General features: G+C 37.2%; 1 protein-coding gene across 4 annotated transcripts in view; it reads left to right on the forward strand.

Moving 5' to 3' along the window:
- The window catches only part of ATP6V1H (ATPase H+ transporting V1 subunit H), a 147,085-nt gene that overhangs the window by 40,397 nt on the left and 87,664 nt on the right, over nt 1–19,024 (forward strand). For all 4 annotated transcript variants that reach the window (XM_080801765.1, XM_080801766.1, XM_080801767.1 and 1 more), the window contains 2 exons: nt 6,927–7,024; nt 14,509–14,701. In XM_080801765.1, coding sequence (XP_080657891.1) covers nt 6,927–7,024; nt 14,509–14,701 — 291 coding nt within the window. The remainder of the gene's footprint in view (nt 1–6,926; nt 7,025–14,508; nt 14,702–19,024) is intronic.

The raw sequence follows: 19,024 nt of genomic DNA on the forward strand, positions 1-19,024 counted from the left end.
ATTCCTGTCTCACGTTGAGGTCTTTTATCCATTTCGAGTTTATCTTTGTGTACGGTGTAAGAGAATGGTCAAGTTTCATTCTTCTACATATAGCTGTCCAGTTTTCCCAACACCATTTATTGAAGAGACTGTCTTTTTTCCACTGGATATTTTTTCCTGTTTTGTCAAAGATTATTTGACCATAGAGTTGAGGGTCCATATCTGGGCTCTCTACTCTGTTCCACTGGTCCATGTGTCTGTTTTTATGCCAGTACCATGCTGTCTTGGTGATCACAGCTTTGTAGTAAAGCTTGAAATCAGGTAACGTGATGCCACCAGTTTTATTTTTGTTTTTCAACATTTCCTTAGCAATTCGGGGTCTCTTCTGATTCCATACAAATTTTAGTATTATTTGCTCCAGCTCTTTGAAAAATACTGGTGGAATTTTGATTGGAATGGCATTAAAAGTATAGATTGCTCTGGGCAGTATAGACATTTTAACGATGTTTATTCTTCCGATCCAAGAGCATGGAATGGTCTTCCATCTTTTTGTGTCTTCTTCAATTTCTTTCATGAGTGTTCTGTAGTTCCTCGAGTACAGATCCTTTACCTCTTTGGTTAGGTTTATTCCCAGGTATCTTATGGTTCTCGGTGCTATAGTAAATGGAATCGATTCTCTAATTTCCCTTTCTGTGTTTTCATTGTTAGTGTATAAGAAAGCCACTGATTTCTGCACATTGACTTTGTATCCTGCCACGTTACTGAATTGCTGTATGAGTTCTAGTAGTTTGGGGGTGGAGTCTTTTGGGTTTTCCATATAAAGAATCATGTCATCTGCGAAGAGAGAGAGTTTGACTTCTTCCTTGCCAATTTGGATACCTTTTATTTCTCTTTGTTGTCTGATTGCTGTTGCTAGGACTTCTAATACTATGTTGAACAAGAGTGGTGAGAGTGGGCATCTTTGTCGTGTTCCTGATCTCAGCAGGAAGGCTGTGAGCTTTTTCCCACTGAGGATGATATTTGCTGTGGGTCTTTCCTAGATAGATTTTATGAAGTTCAGGAATGTTCCCTCTATCCCTGTACTTTGAAGCGTTTTAATCAGGAATGGATGCTGGATTTTGTCAAATGCTTTTTCTGCATCAATTGAGAGGACCATGTGGTTCTTCTCTCGTCTCTTATTGATTTGTTCTATCACATTGATTGGTTTGCGAATGTTGAACCATCCTTGCAACCCAGGGATGAATCCCACCTGGTCATGGTGGATAATCTTTTTAATGTGCTGTTGGGTCCTGTTTGCTAGGATCTTGTTGAGAATCTTGGCATCCATATTCATCAGTGATACATCTGGTCTGAAATTCTCCTTTTTGGTGTGGTCTTTGCCTGGTTTGGGGATCAGGGTAATGCTGGCTTCATAAAAAGAGTCTGGAAGTTTTCCTTCTGCTTCAGTTTTTTGAAACAGCTTCAGGAGAATAGGTGTTATTTCTTCTTTGAAAGTTTGGTAAAACTCCCCAGGGAATCCGTCAGGTCCTGGGCTCTTGTTTTTTGGGAGGTTTTTGATCACTGCTTCAATCTTGTTATTAGATATCGGTCTATTCAGGTTGTCAATTTCTTCCTGCTTCAACTTTGGGAGTTTATAGTTTTCCAGGAATGCATCCATTTCATCTAGGTTGCTTAGCTTATTGGCATATAACTGTTGATAATAATTTCTGATGATTGTTTCTACTTCCTTGGTGTTAGTTGTGATCTCTCCCTTTTCATTCATAATTTTATTAATTTGGGCTTTCTCTCTTTTCTTTTGGATGAGTGTGGCCAATGGTTTATCAATCTTATTGATTCTTTCAAAAAACCAACTTCTAGTTTCATTGATACGTTCTACTGTATCTCTGGTTTCTACCTCATTGATCTCTGCTCTAATCTTGATTATTTCCCTTCTTACATGTGGAGTTGGTTTGATTTGTTGTTGATTCTCCAGTTCTTTAAGGTGTAGAGACAGCTGGTGTATTCTGGATTTTTCAATTTTTTTTGAGGGAGGCTTGGATGGCTATGTATTTCCCCCTTAGGACCGCCTAGGTGGTCTTTAGCTTCCAGGTGTTTGAGTTCCTTCCAAACTTTTCCTTGTGATTGAGCTCCAGTTTCAAAGCATTGTGATCTGAGAAAATGCAGGGAATAATCTCAGTCTTTTGGTATTGGTTGAGCCCTGATTTTTGACCCAGTATGTGGTCTATTCTGGTTCTATGTGCACTTGAGAAGAATGAGTATTCTGTTGTTTTAGGGTGGAATGTTCTGTATATATCTATGAGGTCCATCTGGTCCAGTGTGTCATTCAATGCTCTTGTTTCTTGATTGATTTTCTGCTTGGATGATCTGTCTATTACTGAGAGAGGCATGTTAAGATCTCCTACTATTAATGTATTCTTATCAATATGACTCTTTATCTTGATTAATAGTTTTCTTATGTAATTGGCTGCTCCCATATTGGGGGTATAGATATTTACAATTGTTAGATCATCTTGGTGGACAGTCCCTTTAAGAATTATGTAGTGTCCTTCTATATCTCTGACTACCGTCTTTAGTTTAAAATCTAATTTATCTGATATGAGAATCGCTACCCCAGCCTTCGTTTGAGGCCCATTGGCATGAAAGATGCTTCTCCATCCTTTCACTTTCAGTCTGGTTGTATCCTTAGGTTCAAAATGGGTCTCTTGTAGACACCATATGGACGGGTCCTGTTGTTTTATCCTATCTGCAACCCTGTGTCGTTTTATGGGCGCATTTCGGCCATTCACATTGAGAGTGATTATTGATAGATACGTTTTTATTGACATCATGTTACCTTTGAAGTCTTTCTTTCTGTAGATTGTCTCTGTATTTCTGTTCAATGCTATTCTTAGGATTTTTCCTCTTTTATAGAACCCCCCTTAATATTTCCTGCAGTGTCAGCTTGGTGGTCACATACTCTTTTAAGCCTTGCCGGTCTTGGAAACTCTTTATCTCTCCATCTATTTCGAATGTCTTTATTTCGAACTCTTTATCTTCTCCATCTAAAGTATTCTTGGCTGCATGTTCTTCTCATTTAGTGCCCTGAATATACCTTGCCAGCCCTTTCTGGCTTGCCAGGTTTCTGTGGACAGGTCTGATGTTATTCTGATGGGCTTTCCTCTGTATGTAAGGAGCTTCTTTGTCCTAGCTGCCTTCAAGAGGGCCTGCCTACAATTATAATTCTTCATTCTTACTATTAGGTGTCTTGAGGACTTTCAAGAATCTATAATCTTGGGGGGAGACCGTTCTGCCTCTAGTACATGAACGCTGGTTCCATTCGCGAGATTGGGAAAATTTTTCATGGAGAACTTGTTCCACTATATCTTTTAGTCTTCTTTCTTTCTCCTCCCCTTCAGGGATTCCAATAATTCTGATGTTGGAACGTTTCATGGCATCATTTATTTCCCTGATTCTGTTTTCGTGGCTTCTAAGTTGTTTGTTCCAGGCTTCCTCCTGATCCTTTCTCTCTATCTGTTTGTCCTCCTGATCACTAAATATATCTTAAAACTTTTTAAGTTTTACTTTTTTCTTCCTGAAACCACATGGCATGATAAAAAGAACCCAAATGAATGGAATGAATATTTCATTATTCATTTAGCCAACAAACGTTTTTAAAGTGCTGGATTTTTGTTGTTGATTTTTTTTTTTTTCCTTTTGCCAGGGACTATGCTTAAATGCTGAGATTAAGAAAGACTCCTCTTTTGCTCTCTGGTTGAATGAAGATGACTGAGACACACACACACTCACTTAGGCAAAGGGATTTACAAATAGAGATTTATATGTGACACATGGAAGTGATTAATTCCATATGGAGAAATCAGAATACGGTAGTAGTTGCAGCAGCAAACATTTGTTGAATATTGTATGATAGGTACCATTGAAAACTCTTTCATACATTAACTAATGAAATTATACCAACGTCCATGGGATTTGTCCTGTTATCCCCATTTTATAGATAGGAAGCTCATTCAAGGTTATATAGTTTGCAAGTGGCTGAGTGTGGAGGCTGGTTCCGGAGCCTTTGTTCCTAAAGATTATATACTATATACTACTATATGATTACCGTACTACGTACTACTGCCTTTCTTTCATGGTGGGGGAGTTAACAATTGGTCTAAGTAAAACTTGCAGCAGGTAAGTCCATTCAGAAAGTGAAGAGAATGGGGCAGAGTTGTTCAGTTAGTAGTTGGAGATAGAGGTCTGGTTCTCAGTTGAAAATAACTTTTGGAACTGACATATTAAATTCAGTGGTGATCCTAGAATTTGCCATACTAATGGGTTGATACGATACAAAAGAGGTAAAAGTTTGGTGATAACTCCTTCAAGAAACTTCATGTATTGGGTGGAAGAAAGATGCAGAGATCGGTACAAGGTTTAGGGACAGTTTTAAGGTGGGAAAGGTTTGAATATATTTGGAGGCTGAGGAGAGGAAACCTATCAAACAGAGACTGAGGATGTAGAGAGGGGTCTGATGGACAGAGCATCATGTAGGAGAAATGGGATTAAGACTTTTCTGGGGCTGAGGGTCATGGACAGGAGTAAGTTTGCTGGTCTCCTAGGTGAGAGAGAGGCAAGAATGGCTATAAATGTGGTTTGGTTTAGGGGTGAGATGCTGGCCGCTGGCAAATCTCGAACTAATGGTATGTATATTTTCTCAAACTGTTGAGAGGGAGGGAACAGTGTAGGACAGGAGGATAGTGGTGAGTATGGGTGCCTGGGGAATGGCAGAGAGAACAGACCAGAATTGCTTGAAGGCTTTGCAGGATTGTATAATTTAGCAGTATTGAATTACCTTAGTCTGGGAGTAGAGATGGCTTGATTGAAGACTGATTTTTTAGAAAAAAAATTGTTGAGTAATTTTATACGTGAGAGTAATAGGACACATGTGAGTGAAAGATAATGAAGTGATATGATTTACTTTGTTTAATTGAAGGCAATAATTCAACATTTGCCAGTGTTGCTATCCCTGTATACTTTGAAAGTGATTTCTGGGATGGTATTTGGACTACTTCATTATGTATAATAGGTGCAAATACAATTTTAGAACCAGGATCTTTTTTTTTTTTAAAGATTTTATCTGTTTATTTGACAGACAGATCACAAGTAGGCAGAGAGTCAGGCAGAGAGAGAGGAGGAAGCCAGCTCCCCGCTGAGCAGAGAGCCCGATGTGGGGCTCAATCCCAGGACCCTGGGATCATGACCTGAGCCGAAGGCAGAGGCTTTAACCCACCGAGCCACCCAGGTGCCCCTAGAACCAGGATCTTTAACATGCACAGTTATAATGCAAATCTGGAAGCTCTGTGACAGTGAATAATCCATATTTGAAATGTATCGTGTATTTCAATGTAATGTAGTAAAATGGACAGAGAAGAGAAAAACTTCCAGTGAACGAAGATATTTTTGTGTTGAGAGGAAATTGATGATAAATGGAAGAGGAGAGAGTGCCCTAGGTTGCATTTTTATTCATTATATGTAGAAACCTTGCTTAGGTTATCTCTCTAAACAAGAAAGAATGGAATTCCTCTTTCACAAAGGATTACAACCTGCTGATGTAATTGGAAAAATAACGTTATTTTTCCCATAATGGAAGGTTGTTTTAGAGCTGAAAATTCACTTTTTTTTTTGGTCATTTCTGCTAATGTTTTGAGTTTTTAGAGAAGTTATATTACTGGATACATAATGCTTTTGGGAATCTATGTTTACTAGTTTCTAGGTAAAATCTAAGATAACCTTTTCTTGATAACTTTTGATAATTCCACCAAATGTACTTATATCATTGTGTTTTGTAATTGAGTGCCTAGAATTTCCCTGAAGTGTTAGGTTTTAATGAACTTTGAGTTAAAACAAAGAACTTAATATCATCGTATACTTTAGGTGTTGTGAATTTTTATAACATTCTTGATTATCTCCCTCCCTACTTACTTATTCTTTCTTTCTTGCCTCTCCTCTCTTCTCTTCTTTCTTTTCCTTCCTTCCTTTTCATTTTATTTTTTAGATTAAATTAAATTAAAATTTATTTTCATGTTCTTTAAGGCTAGAATCTGAAAATCCCTCTTGTTTCTGTTCTTATAGATGTTAGGCTCATGGTAAACATTTAGAGAAGAGCCCAGGCCAGGTGTTGCTATTAGCTTTGCTAAAATGGAGGTGTCTGCATTATTCCTGGGAATATTATTCCTGTTTATTTCAGGTTCCAGACTTAACCACAGTTTCCCTAGAATGGTACTATTGAACTAATAGTTGTTAAAAATTCTAGAGCAAAGATCTTTTTCAAATATTTAATTAGACTTCCTATATGCTTTATATATATATTTCTAAATTCCTATTTATTGAATTTCTACAAAATGTAGCTAGCTGTGTGCTAAATGAATGACTTTACTTAATCCTAACAGTACCCCTTTGGGATATTTGGGGGGCATCACCCTTGTTATGGACAAAGAAATTGAGTATTGGAAAGGATCAGAGACTTAACCTTAGACCATTTAAATACAGACTCATCTCAAAGCATACAGTTTTATCTTTTTAATTTTATTGTCATTCTTTGATATTCTGTAGTTATGGAGAGCAGTATTATCTCTGTAGTGCCTCTGTTCAGGACTAAGTGAAACATTGCAAGATGATAACATTTATCAAGCCATTATCAAGGATATAGTTACTTTGTTGCTTGATTTCCCTGTGTGTTAAGTAGTCTTGAACTGTGTAGGTTTAATTTGACAGAGAAAGTCAACTGCATTTCTAAGAGGTGGAGAGGAAAACAAAAGTGGAGTTTAATTTTGAAAAAGTAGCGGGAACTTTTGGAATGTCTTATGATAAGAAACTCAGTAAAAAAAATGCAGACTTTTTGTATATGCATGATCTCATGTCTTTAAATGCTTTCCAATTTTAAAAACCTTGTGCTTCTTCTTGCATAGAGTTCTCAGTATGTGCAGTGTGTTGCTGGGTGTCTGCAATTGATGCTTCGGGTCAATGAGTACCGCTTTGCCTGGGTAGAAGCAGATGGGGTAAACTGGTGAGTGCCCTTTTACTTTTAATGTAGAGTAACATTTGAATGCATCTCTCCTTGACATTTTCAAGGAAGTTAATACATTTAATCATCTAAAATATATATTTTTTTCATGTCTGTTTAACCATAGATTATGCTAACCTTCATGGAAGTCAGTAACTACTAAATGGAATGTTTCCCCTTAACCTCACTTGGCCTGTGCTATTTAAGAGGTTAAGAACTCTGAAAGGCCTAACGCTTGATAGAACAAATTCTAGGTATTCAGAATAGAAGAACAATTATAAAAGTATCTTGTGGTAAATGTAGGCAGAAATCAACAAGTTCTTATCCACAAGAATAAATATAATCCACTCTTCATAATGTAATTAGACCATTCTCTGTGGAGTCCTAATTTTCAGGTCCAGAAACTTTGAGGAGCTACCCTCTGAGGTCAACAAATGTACTTACAGAACAAACAACTCCCCCCACCCCAAACAAACAAAATTCTCTGTTACCAGAAAGCCAACTTATTTATTCATAATGAGAGATCTTTCTAGTCTTAAACCAAATAGTCTTTTTGGTTAGTGAAGACGTTGTTTATCTGTTGGAAAACCTATACAGGAAATTAGTTCGTCAACAGAAAATTGCTTGGTGAGCCAAAAGAGTTGATTGAAGAGCCCTGATTCTGTGTCATCAGACTCCACTAGGCTGATTCCTCCATCTCCAGTGTAGGGATACATCTGCCAGAGGGATTTCCTCAGCCAGTATTTGCATGCAACTTCCTCAGCTGGGTTACTTCTGCAAATGGCTTTTCTTATGACTTTCATAGAATTGTAATGAAATACTCAATTACTGTTGACTCAGTAAATTAGTAATCTTGTATTTCTTGTGCAAAATTTCAATCTGTTTATACTTACTTAACCTTCAGTTTGTCAGGAAAAATAGTCATGACAATTTGCCACATGGATCTTTTGGAAAACATATATTTGGCCATTTTATGTATAATTAACAGAATTATGAAAAAAGAAATAGTGAAAACAACCACTAGAAATTCTAGTAAGAATTTTTAATGGTAAGGGCACCTGGGTGGCTTAATTGATTAAGCATCTGACTCTTGATTTCTGCTCAGGTCATTATCTCAGGGTTATGAGATTGAGTCCTGTGTCAGGCTCCATGTTCAGCAGGGAGTCTGCTTGAGATTCTTTGCATCTCTGTCTCCCGCATCTTCCACTCCCCCAACTCGCATGTACACTCTCTCTCAAATAAAAATAAGTTTTTCATGATAAATATTTCTGTAGTAAGTGAATTTTGGTGCACAAACATCCTAAAAGATGAAGGAAAACCATCATATGTTCTTTTAGCAAAATGGAATGGTCCAGGTTCTTTTTGCAAAATACTGTGTTGAAGGCCTTCATGTTGAACAGCTAAATAAGTGAGAATACTGTATTTCCTTTTTTTTTTTGTCCTTAGAGATATATTTTCACTTACTGATTCTTGAATTTGGCAAAATGCATTTATGATACAGTCATCTGAAGACTTACAGTTTGAGATTTCACTTATATGACCAATTTCATCATTATTTTTTAGAACAGAATGCTCTCTCTTTGCTTTCAACTTCTGATTCTTCTAATAATTATGAAGTGCCTTCCTCAGGTAATTGCCATTATGGATGGAAAATAAGAAGTTCTGAATTCTTTGAATTTCTGTGTTCACGGAAGTGTCAGAAGACTCAGCATAAGGACTCATGGGACTCAGCATGTAATCATTCTCATGGCTGGGATTTATTTCAGAGATACAGTAGATCTGGAGGAATCCATGTTAGGCTTCCTTATGTTGTATCCCTCCTGTGGGGGGTCACACAATGTACTTTTTCACCAATAGTGAGAATGTAGCAACATTTGTGTGATTTTTTTTCTGCTCAGGCATCTCCCTGGAGATCCACCACCCATGGTTTTTATTGGAAGTTTGTCAGGTAGGGACCCTTTGCCTCGCATACAGGAGAATTCCAGACTCTAGAAGGACAGCATGTGTTCAGTATAAACATAAGCATATTATTTGAGCGTACAGTATAGATATAGTGAGCCACCTTTATCATTTAGGGAAAGTTTTATATCAGTATAGGGGACTGTTTACTGCTCAGATACTCAGAAGCCAGCCAAAGGCTCACTTTGTAACTTTTCTAAGAACAGTGGCTTCAGGACTGACTGTATGTTAATTATTTTATTGCACAGAAATCTAAAGGTAGACTACAGAGTTGATGTTTCCAGCCTTTTTACATTTTTTAATAATGATGCACTGCTCGCTTCGGCAGCACATATTCTAAAAATGGAACAATACAGAGAAAAATAGCATGGCCCTTGAGCAAGGATGACATGCATATTTGTAAAAATGATGCAATATTTTGGGCAGTACAATAAGAAAGGGTAATTATATGTTTCATTATTATATCATCTTCCTAGATGATTCCATTATTCTCCAGTTTTCTTATAATTTTAGTCTTTAATTTTTTTAGCATAGTTGGGAATAATGAATGTATACTGATGAAATAATATCTTGGATAATGAAGTAGCGTAATTCTTCAAATTATGGATAATATAAAATCACTGAAATCCCATAGTATATCTTAGGTTTATGAATGGATCCAATAGACCTGTATAGTAATTGCAAAATAAATTGAATTTCATTCTATTACACAAAATGTACACTTTATTTTGTTCTTTGGAAGACCTGTAAAGAGAATAAAAGTCATGAATCAGCAATTTCTACAAATAGTTAGAATTGGTCAAAAAATAAACTCAAATACTAAAATTTGGTCCTGTGGACCCTAATGGTATACTGAAGTTAACCAAATGCAGCTCTTCTAGTTACTGGCACTTAGTATTTTGGAGGACAGGAAGCAGTATTAACTGTTCAGTTTAGCAACGAACACAGGGACAAATGTAGTTTAGAATACTCATGTTCAACCTATACATTTCAGTATACTAACGACTGCTAATTAGATTAACAGTGATAAAAAAAATAGAGACCTTTAGGTTGAGAGCAGGCATAAATAAGGGTATGGTAACTTACTGTCACAATCAAAAAGCTCTTTTAATATTTTCGTTTTTGAAGAAGCAAAACGTGTACTTTCTACTTGTCCATTTCTTTTGTTTAGGATTGAAAGTTTCCTTTGTTTCTTTCTTTTTGGTATTCCTTAAATCACAAGCAGGAATCGTGTGAGGAGGGAAAAACTCAAGTAATAGGCTTTTTGAAGAGAATGGAACTGCTATTTTAAAAACTCTAGAACATTTTTAGGTAACATATTTTTTTTTTTTTTGTTAAAAAGTCTGTTAGGTGGGGTCACCCAGGTGACTCAGTCAGATGAGTATCTGACTCTTGATTTCAGCTCAGGTTGTGATCTCAGGGTCCTGGGATGAAGCAGGGAGTCTGCTTAAGATCCTCTCTTCGCTCCTTCCCCCACTTGTGCTTGCTCTCTCTCTCTCTCTCTCTCGCTAAATAAATAAAGTCTTAAGAAAAAAGCCTTTTATGTGAACGATACAATACTATTTCTGAATGCTTATATACCTATATAACACCAAAAATGTACTTTGCATTGTCTTGCATATTGACCTTTCTAGAAAGTCTGAAAGTTAGCATTGATTCATTAAATACTGGCACAAAGGAGGCTTTTCTGGGATAATTGCCTCCACAGATTCAATTGGGATTGAAGTATTTGGAAGTATAAAGTAAGTATATAATGTAAGTAGTATGTAGATGAAAGGTAAGATTTATTTTAAGCATCGAAATAATCAAAATACCATCATTAATAATATTGGGTGATACTGTGTGATGAGGTGCAAGGTACTCATAGGTTTGAAGAGCAGCAGTTAGCTAGAAGTGTATCAGTCAACCAGTACATCAGGTATTTTGTCTCCCTATGCTCTTCATTGGTTTGATTTTCTTTTTAAACCTCAATTAAAAACAAAATAGAACACTAAATAATTATTTTGGCACATGGACCTTAGCCTTCAAATTTTGGATTTGACTTTTTGTATTTTTTGAGCTCTCTGATTAATGTTGTACTATATATTATAGGAAATACAAAGAAACATATGGTCCCTTTCCTTTAAAAAATTATAATCTAGTTAGAAAGTATTGCATAGCTAACAAAGGTAGCATTCAGGATTCTGTAGCATCATTTGGTAGCTTTTTCAATGACTAAAAATAACACTAAACTCATCAGTTTAAGAAGGATAGTGGAGACCTAAATGGGACTGGATACCGACTCATTCTTCAGGTCTCAGCTTAAGGGTTACTTCCTTTAAGAATCCTTCCCTCCTACTCTGCTAGATTGTAAGTTCCTTGAGAACATGGGCAGTGTCTATTTTTGCCCACCATTATGTCCCCTGTGCCTTGCACTGTACCTGCCATACAGATCTTCAACAAATAGTTGTTAAATTACTAAATTAGGTTTATCTTGGGCCTTTGTGTCCTTTGTATCCCCTTAGCGCATATTCATGCTCCACTATCTTCAGAGTTAGGGTTCCTACCCCTAGGGGAAACCCTTCCTTTTTCTGTTAACTAGGAACTTTATTTTGCTTCATTAGGATTTTTCTTGTGGTTAATATTTGGGTATAGAAGACTTCCTTATTTTTTCAGTAGAATCATATATATTGTAGACAAATTTTGAACCCTGAAATTTCTCTGCAGTGTTCATCATTGTTGACTGCTGCTTCCTTTGGAATCTTTCTGTTTTGGTTTCAGCAATAGTGTATTGATCCAGAGCTCCGTATAACCCCTCTGGACATTTACTTGGTTTGTTAACAGAGATAATTTAATATAAAGAACAGTTAACTAGGTATAAATTTATTAACTAGGTTTCTGAAAACAAAAGTACTCTCAAGTGTCAAGAGAGGTAGCAAGTAGAGATGCTTCCCCTACAGTTGGGGAGCAAAGGTAAGAGATTGGAATTACTAAAGTTTACCTGCTTCAAGACATGTGTATTCAACTGAGATTTAATCCAGGGCTTGTGTTCCTGAAGTCAGAGGAAGAGCCTCGGCTGGTGCTGCTCTCTCTGAGCGTGTGCAGTGAGGCTGTTCAGCCAGCGCTGTTGCAGACTGAATTCAGCTGCTGCCATGGGAAAGCAGTCGCTGCTGTGGAAGTGCAGGACTGTTGCTGGAGTGATACCCACAGGAGCAGGAAGCTGACAGACAAAGCCTCTTCTTCTTCCATCTTGGCAGTCAGCTTCTAGCTGCTTCTGTTGGCAGAGCCAGCTGGCAGAGCAGAACTGTGGCTTAAAGTCTCAGCCACATTGTCACAAAGCAAAGTGTAGAAGGCTTACCTTAATAAGTGGAACAGTCAGAGAGCAAAAGGAAATTAGGTACTAGGGTATTAATAGTATAAAATGACTTGATTTTACAGTTTTTGAAACACTGACATCAATATTAAGTAAAAGCAAGTCTTAAATAACAACCCCAAATAGAAAAGAGGTAAGGGAAAAATTAAGCCTGAGAAAATTAAGGGCGATTCAGTAGATTTGTAACTGTATACAAATCACAAAAATGGAGAAATGGCACAAATATAAGCCTTCCGATAAGTTAGTAGTTGTAGATTGTAAGATTAGATTTAAAAATCTATTTTTATTAATAGACTTTATTATTTTTATTTATTTTTAAAAATTCATTTATTTTATTAACATATAATATATTGTTTGTTTTAGGGGTACAGGTCTGTGATTCATCAGTCTTCTACAATACCCAGTGGTCCCCATAGCACATACCCTCCCCAGTGTCCCTCACCCAGTTACCCCATTCCCCCCCACCAGCCTGCCCTCCAGCAACCCTCAGTTTGTTTCCTAAGATTAAGAGTCTCTAGGGTTGACTGTGGACTCTGAGGAACTAACTGAGGATTTTGGAGGGGAAGGGGGTGGGAGGTTGGGTGAGCCTGGTGGTGGGTATTGTGGAGGGCATGTATTGCATGGAGCACTGGGTGTGGTGCATAAACTATGAATTCTGGAACACTGAAAGAAAATTAAAAAAAAAAAATCTCTAGGCTTTGTCTCCCTCTCTGGTTTCATCTTGTTTCATTTTTTCTTTTCTTTCCCTTGATCTGCCCTGTTTATTAAGTTCCACGTATCAGTGAGAGCAATATAGTAATTGTCTTTCTCTGACTGACTTATTTCACTTAGCATAATACCCTCTAGTTCCATCCATGTTGTTGCAAATGGCAAGATTTCATTTTTTTGATGGCCGTGTAATATTCCATGGTAAATATCTATCACATCTTCTTTATCTGTTTATCTGTTGATGGACATCTGGGCTCTTTGTATAGTTTGGCAATTGTAGACATTGCTGCTATAAACATTAGGGTACAGGTGCCCCTTCGGATCACTACATTTGTGTCTTTGGGTAAATACGCAGTAGTGCAATTGCTGGGTCGTAGGGTAGCTATATTAATAAACTTTTAATTTATTTTTTACTTTTTATTTATTTTTTAAATTTTTTAATTTTTTTTTTAATTTGAGAGAGAGAATGAGAGAGAAAGAGAGCATGAGAAGGGGGAGGGTCAGAGGGAGAAGCAGAGAGTCAGAACTTGATCCTGCAACTGCAGGATCATGATCTGAGCTGAAGGCAGTTGCTTAACCAACTGAGACACCCAGGTGCCCTTACTAGACTTTTTAAAGAGAAGTTTTATGTTTAGAAGTCAGAAGTCAGAATTCCCATATATACTTACCCTCCCATAGTTCTCCTGTATTAACGTTTTACATTAGTATGGTACATTTCTTTCACTTGATGAGCCAGTATTGATATATTCTTATTAACTAAGGTCCATATTTACATTAGGATTCACTAATGTCAGTGGTCATTTTTTAGTGGTTTATCTTCTTTTTTATTTGAATGTAGGCATTCCCCAGGGAAATTTCCTTAGTCTTCTTCCTTGATGTAACCATTTCCATATGGCTTTCCCAGTTTCCTTATCAGTAAAATGGGAGGCTCATCTAGAAGCTTCTGAGGTTTTAACCCCCAGAGTTAAAGATTGGCTGTGTCCAGTTCAGATTCATGACAGGTTTTTCCCCCAATCATCCCCTTTTTTCTGTGGGAGGTTCCTAAGTATTTTTAAGTCTACAAATGATCCTCTTGGTTATCCAGACTCAAAATCTTGATATACCTTCTGACTTCATCAAGGTGTGTATCCATTTGTGTTAACAAATCCTTATGTATTTTTTTTAAATGTCTGTCTTACCATTTCTTCCACTGTATTACAAGTCTATGTTTCCTTTCTCATTGCTTCCCTGCAGCAGCTGCTGCTGAACACTGAAGTCCTGTGATTTTTGGAGAGAGATTTAAGTGAGGCTGTACTGGAAATGGGCCTCTATAAGTAGGGACCTTCTTGCTTATATCTGGCAGAAAAGAAACTGAGGACGTAATTCAGAGAGACTTGTTCTGTTAGTGCAGAAAGAGAATAAGCAATTATTTTTTCTTTCTTATTGCACTGTTATAGTAAATGTCTTCTTAATGTGTTTTCCTTTTCAGCATCATGGGAGTTTTGAGTAACAAGTGTGGCTTTCAACTCCAGTATCAAATGATTTTTTCAATATGGCTCCTGGCATTCAGTCCTCAAATGTGTGAACACCTGCGGCGCTATAATATCATTCCTGTCCTGTCTGATATTCTTCAAGAATCTGTCAAAGAGAAAGTGACAAGAATTATTCTTGCAGCATTCCGTGTAAGTGTTTTATTGTGTTTTTTTCTTTTTTAAGTTGTGTGTGTGTGGCATTTTTCCTGTGAAGTACATTTGAGGGCTTTTAGCAGGTAGGAAAAAATTGCTTGTTCTCCATGTAGTTATGAAACTATGGGGCCTTGGTGAACACAGAGTAAAATCTCACTAATTCATTGTGGCATTGGGGAGTGGGATTGGGGCATAGCCATTTAAGTGGATAAAATGTGTAGGAGATGTAATTGTATGTAATTGTATGATGTTCACATAGAGGAAATTCTTTTTCATTGCAGTGTGTTCCAAGACGCTGTTATGGAAGCTTTTCTTTTAAGGGGCCCTTGTTTTAATATAGAGTTGTATTTCAGATTCTGGATCTGCTGATGAGCTGATGAGTATATTTCTGAAGCAACTCCAAAGATCTGTAATCATTTTGTTTAGTAAAGTTTTCCTGTTAGGATATTAGAATTTGGGTGTCAGCTTCCTCTCTTGAACAGTTGAGGGAGTTGAGGACAAGAGGGGGACCAGAGTTAGAATCGGAATTCTAGGTCTTCTGGCTGCCATGAAGCTATAACACAGAAATAAAGTATTGTTAATCGGTTGTCCAGACCCAGTGTATTTGCTGTAGCAGTTGTGTGTTGATTATTTTGTTGGTCACCTTAGGATTTAATTGGGTTTCTGAGGGATGACTTGGCTGACCTAGTGTCTTTTAAGGATGCTACCCAAGAGTAATAATAGTGGGCAGTTCAGAGAGTGCTTACTCTGTGCAATGCACCGTTTTAAGGCTTTCCATTTGTTAACTCATTTAATGCTTACCACTGCCCTATAACATGATGATTATCGTTGTTATTGTTAGTATATTGATATCATTAGTATTAGTATTGGTCTTCTCATTTTAAAAATGGGGATACTGAGACAGAGAAGGCACATTGCTGATAGACATGCAAATCCAAGTTAATGGCTTCACAGTCTGCTTTTAACTATTATTTGCTCTTTATTCTTTCTTTAAATAAACAACAGCAAATCAAAACTAGAAAGTAGTACAGATGTGTTGCAGAAATTTAAATAGCATAGACGTCACATTTGCCGAACATAGTGACTAACATCTTCCAGATTTTTCTAAGCACATAGAGATAAATATATAAATAGGTGTGTAATTTTATTTTGTATTTAAAAATAAAATGACATCATATTATAAATACTGTTCCATAACTTTATTCTTAACAATATATAATGAATATGTGTTCATTTTCATATATGTGGGTCTTTTTTTTTTTTTTTTGAATTTTTTTTTTTAAATTTTTTATTTATTTTCAGCGTAACAGTATTCATTGTTTTTTCACCACACCCAGTGCTCCATGCAATCTGTGCCCTCCCTAATACCCACCACCTGGTTCCCCCACCCTCCCACCCCGCCCCTTCAAAACCCTCAGGTTGTTTTTCAGAGTCCACAGTCTCTCATGGTCCACCTCCCCTTCCAATTTCCCTCAACTCCCTTCTCCTCTCCATCTACCCTTGTCCTCTATATTATTTGTTATGCTCCACCAATAAGTGAAACCATATGATACTTGACTTTCTCTGTTTGACTTATTTCACTCAGCATAATCTCTTCCAGTCCTGTCCATGTTGCTACAAAAGTTGGGTATTCGTCCTTTCTGATGGAGGCATAATACTCCATAGTGTATATGGACCACATCTTCCTTACCCATTCATCCGTTGAAGGGCATCTTGGTTCTTTCCACAGTTTGGCGACCGTGGCTATTGCTGCTATAAACATTGGGGTACAGATGGCCCTTCTTTTCACTACATCTGTATCTTTGGGGTAAATACCCAGCAGTGCAATTGCAGGGTCATAGGGAAGATCTATTTTTAATTTCCTGAGGAATCTCCACACTGTTCTCCAAAGTGGCTGCACCAGTTTGCATTCCCACCAACAGTGTAAGAGGGTTCCCCTTTCTCCACATCATTTTTTAAATGTTTGCATTCTTCTATGTTGATATAATGTGGTTTCTTTAACCAGTGTCCTATTGATGGGCATGTGGGGTGTTTCCAGTTTCTTCTACATGTCTACCCACTTTGATGAATATTTCTGTTGAGATATAGTTCTGTAGATGGAATTGCTGAATTAAGTAATAAACGTTTACAGTTTTGTTAGGGTAACATCAAATCACCTTTCATTAATGTGCAAATTTACGTTTCCATTAGCTACATATTGAGAGTGCATGCTTTTCCTTTCTTTCACTTGCATTTCTTTTAATTGTTGCAAAAGATGAGCTGAAAAATGAAATAATTATTTTAAATTTGTATTCTGTTAATAATGAATGAAGCTGAGCATTGTTTAATATCTTTATCAGCTATTTCTGTTCTTCCTATAAATTGCTTACTCATAGCATTTGTCACCTTTAAAATTTTAAAATTTGATGTGTAAGAACTCTTTTCTAGATGTTTATAGTTAATAGCAATAATAACTAATGTTTATTGAGAGCTTATTCAATGTCAGGCGCTGTTCTAATTGCCTTAAGTGTGTTACTCATTTAATCTTCCAAGAACTCCATGTAATGGGCATTAGGCCTCAAGAGGTTAAGTAATTTGCCAAAATAGCTAGGAAGTGGCAGAGCAGGAATTAAGTCTCAGGCAGTATGACTCATGCTCTCAACCGTCATGCTAACCTGTCTTTGATGCTGAGAATAATAACTGTTGTAATTTATTAATGATTTTCATGAATTGCCTTATTTAATCTTCATGATCATCCAATACGTTCTGTGATTATTTTAATGTTATAGATCAGGAAACCAAGACTTGCAGATTGATTCCTCAGTTAGGAAGCAGTAGGATTGGAATTTGAGGTTTCAGTGAGTGCTGTCTGGCTCCAAAGCCACCATCTTAAGAACTCTGTCATCTCTTTTGTTTCTTTTCTTGGTGCATTTTCTCAGGAATCTTAAGAGTGGCATTAAAAGGGAGGGAAACCATGAAAAGGAGAACTGTAGGTCCTGCTGAGAGAGGAATTCAGATTGCTTACTTGAAAATACATTCTTTTTTGGGGTACCTGGGTGGCTCAGTGGGTTGGGCCTCTGCCTTCAGCTCAGGTCATGATCTCAGGGTTCTGGGATCGAGTCCCGCATTGGGCTCTCTGCTTAGCAGGGAGCCTGCTTCCTCCTCTCTCTCACTCTGCCTGCCTCTCTGCCTACTTGTGATCTCTGTCTGTCAAATAAATAAATAAAATCTTAAAAAAAAAAAAGAAAATACATTCTTTTTCATGTAGAAATTGTTCTGTAGTTTACTCTTAAATAGGTAAATGTGGTACCTCCTGTGCCTCACCATACTGGCTCTGCCTTTAGATTGTCTAGCAAACTATGTGAATTGTCAAGGTAAATTTCAGTTAAGTCCAGATAAGGTAATAATCAGTTTTAAATCAGAGTAGGTGTATTAATAAGACTCCACCCTGAAGTATTTTAGTCGCTAAGTTGAATATACTTCTTTTTTCTACTTGAGTGTTTCATTATTCATGGTCTTATTTATTTAATAAAGATGAAGAATTCTAGAATTAGGATCTTCCAACAGTCTCCTTTCATTGCTAGAGCTCAATTTAATTCACAAAAACCAAGTTTTGAGTACCTTTTATATTTCAGCCATTATATAATTAATAGGGAACACAAAGGCCTGAGATATAGCTTGATACTGGAAGGCTTGTAGTTTAGTGAAGACAGAATATGTAAATAAATAATGTCAGTTTAATGGAGCATCAAGTAACGTACAAGAAAAAAAGTAATGTAAAAGAGGTGGGGGGGGGCACCTGGGTGGCTCAGTCGGTTAAGTGTGTGCCTTCGGCTCAGGTCATGATCCTAGGGTCCTGGGATTGAGCCCCACATCGGGCTCCCTTCTTGGCAGGAAAGCCTGCTTCTCCATCTCTCACTCCCCCTGCTTGTGTTCCCTCTCTCGCTGTGTTTCTCTCTGTCAAATAAAATCTTAAAAAAAAAAAAAAGGTGGAGGGTGAGAATGGTGGGTTTGAGGAGAAGCTTCGGAGAAGAGAAGGCTCCTAGAGATTTTGGAAGGATGTTTTAAGTGCAAAGGTGGAGAGAGGTTGATGAATGTTAAAAAATAAAGAGGCTGACTTCTGGAATTGTCAGTAATTTGTTCTTGTAGATTGATTATTGATCGCCCCCTGTCCCCACCTTGAAGTGAATATTAAGGGAATAAATGGAGCACATAAGTCTGGCCGTTGAAGATACAATCCTGATTTGTGACCATTTGCTTTCTGAAGGAACAGACGTGCTCTGTAAAATGGAGCATTTGCTTTGCTGATCTGTATTACCTTTCTGGGCATTGAACTGGTGG

Source organism: Martes martes, assembly GCF_963455335.1.
Source record: "Martes martes genome assembly, chromosome: 4".
In the NCBI taxonomy this organism is placed as follows: Eukaryota; Metazoa; Chordata; class Mammalia; order Carnivora; family Mustelidae; genus Martes; species Martes martes.